The 14,889-nt window shown below is 45.1% G+C and overlaps 3 protein-coding genes across 4 annotated transcripts; 1 reads left to right on the top strand and 2 right to left on the bottom strand.

The window, feature by feature from the left end:
• Window positions 1-1,109: 1,109 nt before the first annotated feature.
• phospho2 (phosphatase, orphan 2) lies at window positions 1,110-2,550 on the bottom strand. Of its 2 annotated transcripts, none has more exons than XM_066687815.1 (2): window positions 2,394-2,550; window positions 1,110-2,106 (listed from the first exon to the last, which is right to left on the bottom strand). In XM_066687815.1, the coding sequence occupies exon 2, from the start codon at window positions 2,100-2,102 to the stop codon at window positions 1,380-1,382; it is 723 nt and encodes a 240-aa protein (XP_066543912.1). In that variant the 5' UTR covers window positions 2,103-2,106; window positions 2,394-2,550; the 3' UTR covers window positions 1,110-1,379. The 2 variants fall into 2 exon arrangements, with proteins under 2 accessions (XP_066543912.1, XP_066543911.1); XM_066687814.1 differs by having other exon boundaries at window positions 2,390-2,549.
• Window positions 2,551-2,635: 85 nt separating this feature from the next.
• cfap210 (cilia and flagella associated protein 210) lies at window positions 2,636-6,060 on the top strand. Its single transcript, XM_066687813.1, has 9 exons — window positions 2,636-2,819; window positions 3,034-3,230; window positions 3,337-3,510; window positions 3,594-3,799; window positions 3,885-4,041; window positions 4,189-4,328; window positions 4,528-4,720; window positions 4,999-5,163; window positions 5,280-6,060. The coding sequence occupies exons 1-9, from the start codon at window positions 2,759-2,761 to the stop codon at window positions 5,631-5,633; spliced, it is 1,647 nt and encodes a 548-aa protein (XP_066543910.1). The 5' UTR covers window positions 2,636-2,758; the 3' UTR covers window positions 5,634-6,060.
• A 330-nt stretch (window positions 6,061-6,390) lies between these two features.
• On the bottom strand, window positions 6,391-14,888 carry ppig (peptidylprolyl isomerase G (cyclophilin G)). The gene is made up of 13 exons (XM_066687811.1): window positions 14,653-14,888; window positions 13,426-13,507; window positions 13,244-13,318; window positions 12,811-12,918; window positions 12,688-12,732; window positions 11,174-11,261; window positions 10,731-10,760; window positions 10,369-10,508; window positions 10,041-10,239; window positions 9,778-9,948; window positions 9,354-9,441; window positions 9,080-9,222; window positions 6,391-8,864 (listed from the first exon to the last, which is right to left on the bottom strand). Exons 2-13 carry the CDS (start codon window positions 13,484-13,486, stop codon window positions 7,763-7,765), a joined length of 2,250 nt encoding a protein of 749 aa, XP_066543908.1. The 5' UTR covers window positions 13,487-13,507; window positions 14,653-14,888; the 3' UTR covers window positions 6,391-7,762.
• Between the last annotated feature and the right edge of the window lies 1 nt (window position 14,889).

Raw genomic sequence — 14,889 nt, 5'->3', positions numbered from 1 at the left:
TCTTATTCTCCAGAGCTGTAGGTGTAGCGGTGTAAAATGTTGCATTTGACCTTAAATGAGAGGTCAAAGGTCAAGATCAGCACATTTTCAAATTGACCACTTACAGTTTGCTGTATGTGTTCAATAGTAAACATGACTATCTTCAATATGAAAGCAGTTATGAGGCACAATGGTATATGATTGACCTTTGAATCCTAAAGAAGTGAAAAAATTTGAACAAGAACACATTTTGCTCTCAGCTTGTTTTGTCAGACTGTGAAGATGGAGAAGACGCACCGCACCGCAAGCCCAAACACACACGACAGTCAGAAAGTCTCTCATGTCTCTTCTGAGCATTGCTTTTATTCCATGTGCTCCCAATTACAGGCCTCCCACAATTGCTCAGTCCAATTTAAATGAATGAAGGTCAATGAATAAGTGACTGAGCCAACTGGCCGCTTCATCCAGCTCTGGGTTGTGATGAACAGGAGCCTAACCTGGGTCAATATATAGTGCCCGGAATAAAGTTCTGCACCAAAGTTGTTGTGGTGCAAGAATGCATGAAACCTCTGTTTGGAGGAAATAATGACTAATAATGGATAATGGCTTCAATGTGCATTCAGTTGCAACTACACGACAGGAGTTCATAATCAGCATATCATCAAGAGACAATCAGGAGAGAAGTGATTGGGGCCGACTGCTTTACTAAACCCCCATATTTACTGAGGTCTAGAAACAGAATAAAGCTGCAATCACCCTTTTATTTGAATTGTATATGCCACTTCAAATGTTAAGTGTGTTGTAAACATTCAGACTTTTCAGCAAATCTCCCTCCTCTGTTCCATTGTGTTCAAACCCCACTTCCCTCAGTCTCATACAGTCAGGCCACTGTGTATTAACAAAGCATCCACACACACTATTGTTTCACTGGCAGTATGCAAGATGTTTTTAACCCTCATCTGTTGCCAGCCTATGCTATTTAGACCATTTATACCTTCTACTAATCAGTCAGTGGCTTCTTTCTCCAGTGCATTGCACCTGCTTCTGGATCCACACAGTAGACCTAAACCTGAACCATGCAGGATTTGGAGACAAAAAGGCAAAAGACACACACACAGCTGAAACAGAAATCGAAGTAAAAACATGTTTATTATATATTTTGTCTTACACTTGCACCTGTTCTGTGACTAATCAACCAACAAACAATTACACAAACATGCTGTTTTTTTTTTTATAACATACTGTCTTGCCTGTTGTCTGATAAACCACCAATGATTTGTTTTAACAGATAATAATACCACACACATTTATGCACTTAGGGCTTTATAAGTCTTAAGCAATCAGGGCACTTTTTTCTGTGAAGGTGTTTGAAATTGAAATAACATGCTTCAGTGGTTGACTCAATTCACAGACGAAATGATCTCAGAGAGGATGTCACATCCACTCGACCACACCACGACCCGGGGTTTCAGGGACGCGCTGGCTGGGCCCGCACGGCACAGCAGCTTCTCCAGCGTGTAGCCCTTCCGTGGCATGACGATGTCTCCCTCGGCCAGGCTCTCGGCGGGGCAGCGGTCATTGCCTCCATCGCCGATGTAAAACGTCGTCCGATACTCCACGCCGTTGTGCGACTGGCTCCCCAGAAAGTCCCGCAGGACCTTTCTCTTGCACAGGTTGAGCGGACACTGAGCACAGTCGTGGGAGTGACAGCACTGCACTGTCAGGTAGCCTCGCTCGTCGAACTGGGCCGGGTTGGTGAACACCTGGTCCACAGCCCCGCGGACACCGCCCGCCCGCAAGATCCAGTCAATGAAGACGCTGTTCGAGTCCGAAATGATGATACAGTCCATCTTGTCTTTGTTCCGATCGATGAAGTTCAAAAGCTCTAACATGCCGTCTGTGAAAGGCACCGTTTCCATCACATGTCTGATCGCGTCCTCTGCGATGGCCTGGTCGCCGATGTAAGCCATCACTCTGCCCATGTACTCCGTCCAGCGCCCTTTCTGGCAGGTCTTCCTGAGCCAGTCCGGCAGGCGCTGCTCCGGGGTGCACCTGATCACCCAGGTGTCACTGTTGTCGTCCACCACCGTGTGGTCGAAGTCCAGCACTACAAGAGTCTTCATCCTCCTGCGGAGACAGACAGGGGCGACACAACACTGAAAGCAAGCCTCTAGACTAGAGACTGGTCAACACAGAACGTTCATAGAATTTCGACAAAAGCGATCTATTCGAATCGAATGTAAACATTCCACCGGACTGCATGCATCTGGCGCATGTGCTCTTGTGCTCGTTTACACACCAGATTCCCCTGCATGTCATCTACACACACTATGCAGACACGGCTCAAAACGAGACGTCGGCCACTGTTAAACATAGCACATGCTGACATTAAAGTAAAGATGATCATTACCCACTCAAAGCTCTGTCTGATCTGACGTAATCGGCACCGGTCTTCTCCTAATCAAGTGCTGAAGACGAACCCGCTCCATAATAACACTGGTACCGGGGACATTACGGAACATCGGGAATGGAACCCGCTCATTGGATAGGCTTGCACGCTTCTCCAGAACCCGGATGACGGGAAATCGCCACCTTGTTTCTGACGTAAGACGTAAGACGTAAGAGGAACGACGCGGGTCTAGTTCCTGGTTTTGAAAGTCTTCTTCCGGATTGGTCGTTTCCTAGCGACACCCTGTAAACTGAGTTGCTAACAGCAGCCCTGAGTTTGTGTCTGTGTTGTAAAAAATGTGATTTAATTGAACCCAACCACACACAAGCAATGCAGATGTCTACAGTGGTGCAGTACGGCAGAAGGGAGGGCAGTGGGAAGAAGGTTGCGTGTAAGTAAAACAAAACGTGTTACTTTAGCTGAGCCGTTATTGCAATATGTCATGACCGACACACACACGCATTGTGCACTGGACTGATGTATCATGAATGCGTGTCATTGCCGTCCAGCCACTCGTGTGTATATAATGTGTGTATAGTAGTATATAGTGTGTACAATTGTAGTTTTTGTTCTGTTGGTGGCGTTTTTCGCACTTCATTCAAAAGACGACCCCGAGTTCACAACGAGGCTGCCAGATCTCCGCCAGGTCACCGTTCTGCCTAAAGCGGAGTGGCTCCGGATTGAAGGCAGCCTGCATGGGGTGGACAGAGAGAGGGAGCTGGCGGAGGACCGGAAGCGGGAGAGGGAGGCTCTGCACCAGCGCTCCAAGGAAGAGGTTAAGGGCTGGTCCAACTCCATTGCGGTGAGTTCGTGAGCTGTGCCGGGCTGGGCCGTGCGAGTCACTGATCCGACACTCTCGATCCCAGAGAGCCGCGTTTACATGTGGGATGATTCCGTGCCGTACCCAGGGTCAAAGGCAGCAGAAGCTCGAGGCCAGGAAAGTGCGCGAAGAAATCGAGGAGGAGGAGAAGAAGCAGGTCGATTTAGCAGAAGCGCAGTACCAGGCCGAGAGGAGAAGAGAAGCCATCGAGCAGGCGAAGGCCCAGCAGTACTACCAGACCGACAGAGTGAAGCGATTCCACGTGCGTATTGGCCCTCGGTCGGCTCGGTGTGCAGTAGGGTAGCGCGGGCTCTCTGGATCATGCAGGCCCTCTCTTCTCACTAGAGCGCCCTGCTGCTGGCCGAGGTGCTGAAGGAGCGGGACGCCCAGCTGGAGCTGAAGCAGAAGAAGAGGAGCGCCACGAAGGACGCGGAGGGGCACATCAGGATGCAGATGGAGATGGAAAAGGAGGCGGCGATTCACCAGGACCAGCAGAAGGCCCTGCAGAGGCTGCTGGACGGGAAGGCAGCGGCGGAGACTCTGAGGCAACAGTCAGTATGAGCAGCGCGTTGGATTAAAGAGTGGTTGAGCGGTGGGGGGAGGGTGTCTAAACGCCACGTTACCGCATCTCTGCAGGATAAGGGAGCGCGAGCGGGCGGAGGAGCTGGAGAAACTGGCCAGCAGGAGAGAGCGGGAGGACATCCGGCAGAAGACTCAGCTGTTCGAGTGGGAGACGAGGGAGCGGGAGCAGCAGAGGAGAGAAGAAAAGAGGCAGATCATGAAAGCACATATGGTGGGTTATACACAGTCTACAGACCAACACTTTCAGAAACGTTATCTATTCATGGCAGGAACTTTCTCATTGATATTTGAGAGCACCTTACAGACAAATCCACATTTCACACATTCAAGTATAACCATGTTGTAACTGTTGTTCTAGGAGCAATTGTCCAACAGAGACATTATTAAAGCAATGGAAAAGCAAAAACAAGAGGAGGAGGAGGAGCGCATTCGTTGTTTTTCCTCAGCAAAGCGCAACATGGCCAAGTTGAGGAAAGAGAAGGAGGCCGAACTGTTTTGGTAAGTTTCTTCTCCATAAATATGTACTGCAGGTTTTATTTTTTCCCCGCCGTTTATTTTGCATGTGTTTTGTAATGAATGACTTGGACTGCAGCACGGCTTCTCTGTGCATCATTATCTGCCGCGTCTCTCGGCCTGTGCTGCTCTGTGCCGCGTGAGGCTCGGCCTGTTTCTGATTTGTTCTCGCGCTCGGCCCCAGCGAGGTGCAGCGGCACAAGGACCGGATGGTTGAACTGCTGGCCACACACCTCCAGCAGAAGGAGAACAATGATGACCAGATTCTTGCCAGAGCTGTGGAAGAGCGGGAGGCAAAGCTGGAGAGAGAACAGAAAGAAAAAGAGGAGAAAAGGATGTCCGAACTGAAGTCCATTTCTGCTCACCGAGAAGACATGGTAAATGCATTCGGTTGCTTCTTTGAAATGACTAAAACAAGGACACAAAACAGAGCCAGGCCGACCTACACATCTTTGAAATTCCATTATGGTCACAGTCCTGTAGGAAATTAAAGATACTTAGCAAGCGTAAGTTATGGCAGACTTAGTATTAAAGCACAACTTCAATAAAAGTAAAATATCTGGAGCTCAGACGAGGCGGCGACAACTTGGTTGAAGGACCTAACATTTTGAAAACACAGATCAGATAATGTACACAAACGTTTGCTTTCCTTCAGAGGCAACAAAAAGAAGACAAGGAAAAAACAGAGAAACTGAAAGCTCTAGAAATGCTTCATGCCAAAAAAGCAGCTGATAAGATTTTCCTCGAAAAACAATGGGAAAAGGAACAGAAAGCTAAAGAGCAGAGTAAAAGGCTGCAAGAACTCCATGTTCAACAAATGGTGAGTTAAACCTACTGTTTAATTAGATACAATGTTATATCTATACATTTTAAGCATGTAATACCTGCACATAACATATGAACTGCACACTGATCTGTTTTTCCTCATTTCCTTAGGCTGAGAGACAGGAAAAGCTGCTCCTTACCCAGAAAGCACAGCTGCTCTATGACAAGCAAGACGAAGCTCACACTATCGCAGAAGAGCAGAGATTCCAGGAATACGCGAAGGAAGTAATTGAGTCAGCGATGAAAGGGCAGAGAAACACTGTCCCCCTGAAGAAGGCAGCCCGGGAGGGCCTGGGGGGGGGACTGGGCCCCGTCGTTGGAGGCGTAAGACCGAGTTATCAGGTTCAGGATAACACTCGAGTCGAGCTGCCCAATTATAACCGCAGCACCACGCAGGAGATCAAGGAAATCTATGAAACCGGTGACATCCAGCTCGCTAAGAAAAGACTAGGCTTTACCTGGTAAAAGTGTGAGCAAATATTTATTGTCACTTGATTCACACAGGATCTTGTTAGTTTTACAGCAAACATTAGCCTTTGTAACATTAGTCTGTGTAATTGAAATGTAGTGTCTCTACCTTTTAAGAAATTAAGATTACATCCTGAGGAATGGAGAGTCGAGATAATTAAATGTTTATATACAAAATACGTCTGTAGTGTGTGTAAGAATACCTGTTTGAAACCATCACTGTTTATGCTAAAGGAATTGAAATATTGAATCTACATATTACAACACAAGCAGTGAAAATTAACTATGAAAATATACCATTGCCAATTGATCGAAGGGCGACAGATGTAAAACTAACTCATCATAGAATTGATCGGAATGAAAAATTAGCCTATTGTTTTTTCCCCAGTATATACAAATAAATATCTTCATTCTTTACACGCGAGGTCTCACTGTTGGGGTTCTTTATTAAACGTCATCGGGAACTATTAAATTGTAAGCTTTCATACTGACAACTACATCATGTTTCACTGAATAGGAGGGAACATTTAGTTAAAATAACAATTCCCCAGCTGGTCATGTTCCAAGAGGTTTGTTCCCAGATCAGTTGCTAAACTCGGCATTTGTCACTATTATACCAATTTGCACTAAACCTGACCGTTTTACAGTAACTCAAAGGTTACAGTTTATCTAGTTGTGGGGCTATTTAGTTTTCTGTTAATGTAGAGGACTATGTAGGATATGGAATAAAAACAAAGCTATTTGAAATGAATGGTAGAAGTTCAACAAAATCTTTAATTCACAGACAACTGTATAATGTTGGTAATGAAATCAAATAAAAACAAGTAAAAAACATGTATATAAAATGATCAGTTTCAATTTAAACCATACACTGAATTTAGAATAAAATGTGACGGCACAGTATTCACTCAGACAGCATGGAGCGGACGCCTTGAACTCAAACACGGCAAATGAACGAACAGGTCACATAATTAAACCAGGGACAATTCATGCAGCTTGGATTTATACCCCCTGATCAATTATAAATATTGGAAAGTAATAACCAATGGAAAAACATGAAACAAAAGAACGCTGACACACCCATGTCTGATGCATACGAGTTATGTACATTTTTTTTCCCCCTCTTATAAATGTAACTTCCAGAGAACTGATATTAAAAATAGATGGCAGCCCTTCCAATTCACAATATTCAGTATTTGTTTTTACATTTCCCCCCCCCAAACAGGTCCGAGTCCAAAACTGAAAGTTCCCAACAGTTAAAACAAGATACAGGCATACTAAAATAGCCGATAACCTAGCGTACATTCTATGTAATGCATCTCGAAATTAATATCCATCACCGGTTTAGTTCTCAATTCGTAAAGCAATATATTTCTGTAAATCATGTGTGATGGAAGATTCGCCAAATGTACTTGCCCATTTCAAATACAGCATTCCAGTCCATGTTAATGAATCTTAGATACATTTGCAGACATTCAGGTGGGATCTACTGTATGTTGCATGATTACATTTATTCAATCTTTACACAAATCAACCATTTTCAGTTTGAACCGGTCACATCTGCGTTGAATACACTGCCTAAAGTAAAATCATTTTACTTCATTTCTTTTCTTGCAGTGCCAAATCAAAACACAAAACAAAAGTCCTCCAAAAACACGTCTAGCACTGCAGAGTCCTGAGCGTCTTGTTGAACAATTCTGGACGACTTCAAAAGATTCTTAAAACTCACATTTTATACACCATCTAAGGGTATACACGGTTCTTATTACAAGGCATCTACATGTAGATACCAGGGATTATTTAACAGGTCGCCGAGAGTTCATTTTCCAGTAACCACTCTCATTACCGAGAGCTCACAGGTCATTAGTCTGTGCATCTCAAGATACGGACAAGCCAGGTAGAGAAATACAAAAATAACTCCCAATCTACAGTGTCACACCAGAAGAACAAAACCAGGTTCCATGTCGCTTTAAAATTTTATTAAAACTTCAGTAGTACAAATATTCCAGGCTGCAGTGTCTGAACTGAACTCAATTTAAAAAAGGTATGTCCCCAGCGTCGCCTGCAGCGAAATTAAAGATCATTTAACAACAAAACTATAGATCCAGAAGACTCAGTTCTGTAGCTTAATCGCTCTCGTCTGTACTGGAGTCATATTTTTTATCCTTGTTATGGTTCTTCTCCTTTTCCTGGCTCTTGGACTTTTGATTCTTGTCTGCGCTGGGGGACTGGTTCTTCTCTCTTTCCTTGCTTTTCTGCGCCAGCTCTCTCTCTCTGCTACTTTCCTTCTTTCTCTTGGAACCGGGACTCCGACTCCTGCTCTTGCGGTCCTTGTTCCTGGCCTTCCGCTCGCTCCCGGCGCTGCTGCTGCTGCTCCCTCGGCTCTTGGACCTCTTATTCCGGCGTGGCTCCTCGCTGGTCCTGCTCTTCCTATGCTGCGAGCCGTCCTTCGTCTGGCTTCGTTCTTTCTCGGCGCTCCTGCTCCGGTCCCGGTCGGCGCTCCTGGATTTCCTGCCTCTGCGAGAGTCCCGGGGTTTATTGCGGTCAGGACTCCTCTTGCGCTCTCTGCTCTTGGACCTCCCTCGTCTCTTGGCGTCCCGGTCTCTGTTGCGCTGGCGCTCCTTGCTCCTGCTCCTGTCCCGGTCCCTGCTGCGCGACTGGGCTCGCTTCCCGTGGTCTCGGCTTCGGCTGCCGGATCGCCGGGGCCTGTCCTTGTTCGAGTCCCTCTCTTTGCTGCGTGACTTGGCGTGCTTCTCTCGCTCTTTGCTTTTACTCTCATCCTTCTCCTTGCTTTCAGACCTCGTCCGCTTGCTCCGGTCGCGGCTCTTGCTCTTCTCTCGTTCTTTCGGGCCCTGCTCGGAGGTTCTCTCTCTGCCTTTGGTGTGATTGCGGTCCTTGCTCCTGGATCGGCCTCTCCTGTCCTCACCCTTACCACGCTTGTACTCTCTCTCTTTGCTCCTCGATTTGGCGCGCTTGTCCTTGCTCTTGCTGCGGCTTCTAGATTTGGCTTTTTTCTTGGACTTGTGTTTGTCATGCTTGTCCTCTTTGTCCGCCTCTTTCTTGGGCTCTTTGTCCTTGCTCTTGGACCTGCGTGACCGGCCCCTCTTCTCCTTCTCACGGTTCTTGCTGGGACTATCTATGGTCTCGTTTTTGCTCTCGGAGGTCTTCCTTTCCCTTCCTCTTCCTGGAGGTTTTGGGATCTCATTCTTACCCTCCATTAAGTCACTCCTGCATTTACAAAAAAGGAGGAAAAACACATTAAAGACATGAAGAAAGGCTGCGGTGAGCCGATACAAACTATAACACTGGTGACTGCAATCTCTACAATCTAAGAGGTATTAGTATTCTATTAAATCAATCTTTGTATAAATGATAAAAAAAAAAAAAAAAAAAAACACTAAGAACAGGCAAGCGAACCAGGAGCCGCACAGCTCGTTTCTTACTTGTCTCCTTTGATCCAGCGCTCTCCGCTGGGAGCCCTCATCCTCTGCGCTCGCTGCATCTCCTGCCTCCAGTGGGGCGGCGTCTCGCTGCGCCGGAACCGGTCCCTGGACCTTGACCTGGATCTGGACGGAGTTCTGTAGCGCTGCGAACGATGAGATCAGGAGCCCATCAGAACTGGGACAGGATACAACCTCCCACACGAGAGCAGGCCCATCAGCCCATCTGATCAGCAATCTACACTGCTAAATGTGTACAGAAGTATAGAAGACTTACTCTTGGTCCTCGCCCTTTTATTTTCCTGCCAGACCTCGTCACCAGGAGCCTCCTCTGATATGCAGATGGCTGCGAGTTTACAGGAATGCTGAAAAACACAGTACAAGATTTAATTGATAACAAATTTGGCAATTAAAGCCAATATTCCACTCCAATGAATAATTTCCCTTGCCATGTGTACTACTTTCAAGCACAGAAATACTGTTTATGCAGTTCATTTAATTGACATACTGAACTATAAGCTTGCAGTTTACTTTAACTTATAGCATTTTCTTTAACGGCTTAAAACAGTAAAATGTTTAAGTTCATTACAAAAATAAACCCTAATTTCCACAACAAAATCGTGTCCCTTAATGTGACAGTTTCATTTCAGTATTTCCTGAGGCTGATTTCACACACAACCACCACATTTCAAAATGCATACCTCTCCCTCTCACGCTCTTTTTTCTTCTCCTTCTCCTTCCCCATCTCCTCTTTCTGCTGAGGACTCCTCCTCATCAGGAATCTGTTTTCTGGGATGGGAGGGATTTCCTCTGGGCGTACAGTGGAGACGGGCTGTGCCTCATTTTTCTCTTCTTCGCTTTCCTCTTCAGAGCTACAGGAACAGAAGCCCCAATTTGTTTGGCTGACATGTCATCACAAAAGCATTTTCGCACTACTGTCAAACGTAAAATAAAAAACACTGACCTCTTCTTCTCTTTCTTTTTCAGCTTCTTTTCCTTTTTCCGCTTCTTGGATTCTTTCTTGTGCTTCTTCTTCTGTTTCTTGGACTCTTTTTCAGACTCCCCGTCAGATTCGGAGGATGATTCGGAGGAGGAGTCCGATTCACTGGAGCTGTCGCTGCCACTTGAGGATGATTTGCGTCTCTTCTTCTCCTCCTTTTTTGCTGTTAATAAAACCAAATTGAAAATATCTGAAACCATCCGGATTCTGATTACGACAGCGAGAGCAGAATATCACCACTGCAGTACGTTCAATCTCTATAGAGAAACCAATCCTACTGAAGAAATGTCACCTTTAGATTTTGGAATTAGCTCCCCACAGTTGGTAACCTTTACTTCAGCAAAAGGTCTGCTGCTGGCATCAGTCTTCTGGTTTTCAATGGTCTTGATCACTTCTTGACCAGAGATCACTTGTCCAAAAACCACATGAACCCTAAGATACAAGCAGTTTGCGTTAGCATGATGCAGTCCTCCAATTCTGCACGAGCATTTCACATTTCCAATCAGGCAACAGTACAGTGTAACGGAGCAGGCTATGAAGTCAATGTAGAAAAGGCTGAGTTTAAAGCGGTTTCAAAGCTCTTTTCCCCACATATGCAGATTATGTAACTATTAGTGTATAAATGTTCAAACACATTGTGGCTATAGTACTTACCCGTCTAAATGAGGTGTAGGCTTTGTTGTTCTAAATAAATCGAACACATCAGGTGGATTTGGAGGTTGAAACATGCAATAGAGAAAAACACAGTTAGTGTCTAAAATATTATTCCAGATATACATCAACTTTCTTCTTTTTAACTTAGTTTTAAAACATTTTGGTAATTTAATGTAATGCTATATTTATACATATGCAATTATCTGCTTCATATTAACCAGGACTCTTAGTCAGGCAGCATCTTATACAACTTATTTCCATTTCATTTTTCAATCTCTTGACATTAGTTAATTCTGTGAGGATCCAATAAAGCTTTATGTAGCCTGCAGTATGACTATTCATCAAAGCTGACTGAGTTAAACAAGATCACATTTATCACAGAACTTGATTACAAATAAGAAAATCCAAACGAAGAACGGGAAAATCCAAATTTACATACTTACATAAAAAACTGAGAGCCATTTGTGTCCTTGCCCCTGTTTGCCATGGATAGAAGGTACTCCTTGTTGTGTTTAACTGAGAAACTTTCATCTAGTAAGAAATTAAGTGTAACTGCAATTACTGAGTTTAAACGACAGGAAAAAAACTGAAGTTAATTTAAGTTGTACCTTTCAAATGTACTTTGAAATATTGAAAATAAATCATATATACACTCACCTAAAGGATTATTAGGAACACCATACTAATACTGTGTTTGACCCCCTTTCGCCTTCAGAACTGCCTTAATTCTACGTGGCATTGATTCAACAAGGTGCTGAAAGCATTCTTTAGAAATGTTGGCCCATATTGGTAGGATAGCATCTTGCAGTTGATGGAGATTTGTGGGATGCACATCCAGGGCACGAAGCTCCCGTTCCACCACATCCCAAAGATGCTCTATTGGGTTGAGATCTGGTGACTGTGGGGGCCAGTTTAGTACAGTGAACTCATTGTCATGTTCAAGAAACCAATTTGAAATGATTCGACCTTTGTGACATGGTGCATTATCCTGCTGGAAGTAGCCATCAGAGGATGGGTACATGGTGGTCATAAAGGGATGGACATGGTCAGAAACAATGCTCAGGTAGGCCGTGGCATTTAAACGATGCCCAATTGGCACTAAGGGGCCTAAAGTGTGTCAAGAAAACATCCCCCACACCATTACACCACCACCACCAGCCTGCACAGTGGTAACAAGGCATGATGGATCCATGTTCTCATTCTGTTTACGCCAAATTCTGACTCTACCATCTGAATGTCTCAACAGAAATCGAGACTCATCAGACCAGGCAACATTTTTCCAGTCTTCAACTGTCCAATTTTGGTGAGCTTGTGCAAATTGTAGCCTCTTTTTCCTATTTGTAGTGGAGATGAGTGGTACCCGGTGGGGTCTTCTGCTGTTGTAGCCCATCCGCCTCAAGGTTGTACGTGTTGTGGCTTCACAAATGCTTTGCTGCATACCTCGGTTGTAACGAGTGGTTATTTCAGTCAAAGTTGCTCTTCTATCAGCTTGAATCAGTCGGCCCATTCTCCTCTGACCTCTAGCATCAACAAGGCATTTTCGCCCACAGGACTGCCGCATACTGGATGTTTTTCCCTTTTCACACCATTTTTTGTAAACCCTAGAAATGGTTGTGCGTGAAAATCCTAGTAACTGAGCAGATTGTGAAATACTCAGACCGGCCCGTCTGGCACCAACAACCATGCCATGCTCAAAATTGCTTAAATCACCTTCCTTTCCCATTCAGACATTCAGTTTGGAGTTCAGGAGATTGTCTTGACCAGGACCACACCCCTAAATGCATTGAAGCAACTGCCATGTGATTGGTTGGTTAGATAATTGCATTAATGAGAAATTGAACAGGTGTTCCTAATAATCCTTTAGGTGAGTGTAGTCAAATGTGTCTACATTTACTTTTTCACAGAAATTAAAACAAAACCTGCCCCAGTCTAATTTAAATAAATTAATGAGACATACCTTCAAAAAATCCTCCATAAATAGATTCACCTCCTCTGCCATTGCCTGTTAAAGGAAATAGATTAATGGGTGCAACAACAACAAAAACAAATTTACCGATTTAAATAAAACCTAAGTTCTCACCTTCACTAAAGTCTCCTCCTTGAATCATAAAGTCCTTTACAATTCTATGAAATAAGCATCCTTTGTAATGCAGAGGCTTTTGGGTACCTGATCCAACCCCCTTTTCACCTTAAAACAAAACAAAACATTAAGTTACAACTGAAAATCTGCAACAAAATAAAAAACAATCCTTAAATTGGTGTTTATTTTAAATATACCAGCATTTGCTTAGGGAGCTCAAAGTTTTTCCCCCTCTCTCACTCATTTCAAGGAATGGTTTTGAACTGGTATCGTGAAGGAAAAAGGGATTTTATGTCCAAAATGAAGACCTGCTTTGTTACTTTTGGGGTGCAGAAATACATAGGCTCGCACTATGAAAACAGTCTATACATTTATATGAAGTGCAGGATTCATTTCCCTACTCAGTAATCATCAGAAACGTGAACATACGGACCTGTACAGAGGCAACGGAAGTTCTCCACTGTTTTAGGACACACATCAGAAAACAATTCAAATACGACTCTCCCCACTGCGAAAAGAAAATGCAATAATCAGTTAACATCAGAAATGAAATCTGAAAAAGAACACCGAATAATATAAAGTGTCAAAGAAACCTCAGATAGGGATGTCCCTTACCTGGCACATTGCTGATAGCGATGTCAAAAAAGCACCGTGGTCTCTGCACCTTCACACCCATTACTGTTCCCAGAGTCTGCCCCTGCAACAACACGGGGATCTACACATTAGGGCAAATACAGGCCAATTAAGACTTTAGATACTGTTAACAACTAGGGGGGGGGGTCCCGGGTTCAATCCCAGGTGGGAGACACTGCCGTTGTACCCTTGAGCAAGAACTGTACCTGCTCCAGTAAAAAAACAGCTATATAATTGGGAAATTACATGTACAGATAATTTGATACTACAAGCCTAAATAATTTGAAGCCTGCTAACAACTATAATTCTACAATTATCTTGCACAATTCAATGGCCACTTCATAATACAACATCCCACCAAAAGCTAGCTTCTGGAAAAACATCTAGAAGAGATGGCATGGCTGCTACAGCTGTCCACACCTGTATCTTAACCTTGAACCCCCCACCCCCTTAAAACAATACAATATAGGTGCATATACCAATCATACAACAAATTAAAAGCAATGCCGTTAAATGTTAAGTGAAATTAAATAGGCTATTTAAAAAATAAAAATAAAAAACGTATGTATTTTTTATTGCAAACAATCCAACAAACACGTAATAACTGTTATATTAAAGGAGTTACGGGAAGTATACAATCCCAACCATGGCGATTGTAAAGAAACTCACTTACAAAGTGACGGCTGAGCAACTGCGACTCTAACACTGGGGTCCGACACACTTACTTAAACCTACTTGAAATCCAACCGATCTCTTCGTATGAATGGTTTCCAGCAGTATCTGAAAGCCAGTGCACCCACTACCGCCCCGCAGCCCGACACGCTGCTCTCGGCCACTTCTCCCCGTGAACCCCGGCAGCCTGCGCCTCATTCAAACAAGTGTGAGAGGCCTGGGCCCACAGCACAGCGTCGCTCCGCGGCCGGGCAGCCCTGCGGGGCACTCGGACCCAAACCCGCCCCCTGGGGCCGGCGGCGACGTGCGCCAACGCGAGTGCGGCTAGTAAGGTCCACTGCCCGTTGAGTCATTGAGCGCATCGGCATCTCCAGCTACTCGAGTCCCCGGTCTGTGGCCTGCGCCTCGGTGGACAGAGTAATTCAACTGCACCGCCAGGATGGAGGGAAACCAGCGCGGCTCTCCCGCGTTTGGGCCCGGCGCACTAAAGCGGGCTACCCGAGGGGGAGACGTGGAGACGTGGAGGTGGGGGGTTACCTGACTTATTCTGCCGCTGTGCGTGTCCCTCGGCTGCTTCCCAAAAGCGCAGGAAGACGAGCCCGATCCAGTTTTTCTCCTTCACTAATTTCTAAAGATGGCGCTAAGAGAGACGTCAGTGCATTTCGGGTAAATATCCGCCAGTCAGCGCGGCCGAGCGGGGTCACAGCCGGCAGCCGTGCGTGCCTTGCGTGCTGTGCGGAGCGGAGCCCCTGCGTTCACCCGCAGCACTGCGAT

This window comes from Amia ocellicauda, chromosome 16 (genome assembly GCF_036373705.1).
Source record: "Amia ocellicauda isolate fAmiCal2 chromosome 16, fAmiCal2.hap1, whole genome shotgun sequence".
Taxonomy (NCBI): Eukaryota; Metazoa; Chordata; class Actinopteri; order Amiiformes; family Amiidae; genus Amia; species Amia ocellicauda.
The sequence above is the reverse complement of the archived record's forward strand: the minus strand, read 5'-3'. Positions and strand labels throughout refer to the sequence as shown.

Excerpts from the sequence above, each read along its gene's own strand:
- cfap210 (XM_066687813.1), top strand. The coding sequence starts at position 2,759 with ATGCAGATGTCTACAGTGGTGCAGTACGGCAGAAGGGAGGGCAGTGGG. Across the intron at positions 2,820-3,033 it reads CAGTGGGAAGAAGGTTGCGT|ACGACCCCGAGTTCACAACG; the intron begins GTAAGTAAAACA and ends TTCATTCAAAAG. Across the intron at positions 4,042-4,188 it reads AGATCATGAAAGCACATATG|GAGCAATTGTCCAACAGAGA; the intron begins GTGGGTTATACA and ends CTGTTGTTCTAG.
- ppig (XM_066687811.1), bottom strand. The coding sequence starts at position 13,486 with ATGGGTGTGAAGGTGCAGAGACCACGGTGCTTTTTTGACATCGCTATC. Across the intron at positions 10,509-10,730 it reads CCTACACCTCATTTAGACGG|GGTTCATGTGGTTTTTGGAC; the intron begins GTAAGTACTATA and ends CTTGTATCTTAG. Across the intron at positions 8,865-9,079 it reads CGCTGGATCAAAGGAGACAA|GAGTGACTTAATGGAGGGTA; the intron begins GTAAGAAACGAG and ends TTGTAAATGCAG.
- phospho2 (XM_066687815.1), bottom strand. The coding sequence starts at position 2,102 with ATGAAGACTCTTGTAGTGCTGGACTTCGACCACACGGTGGTGGACGAC.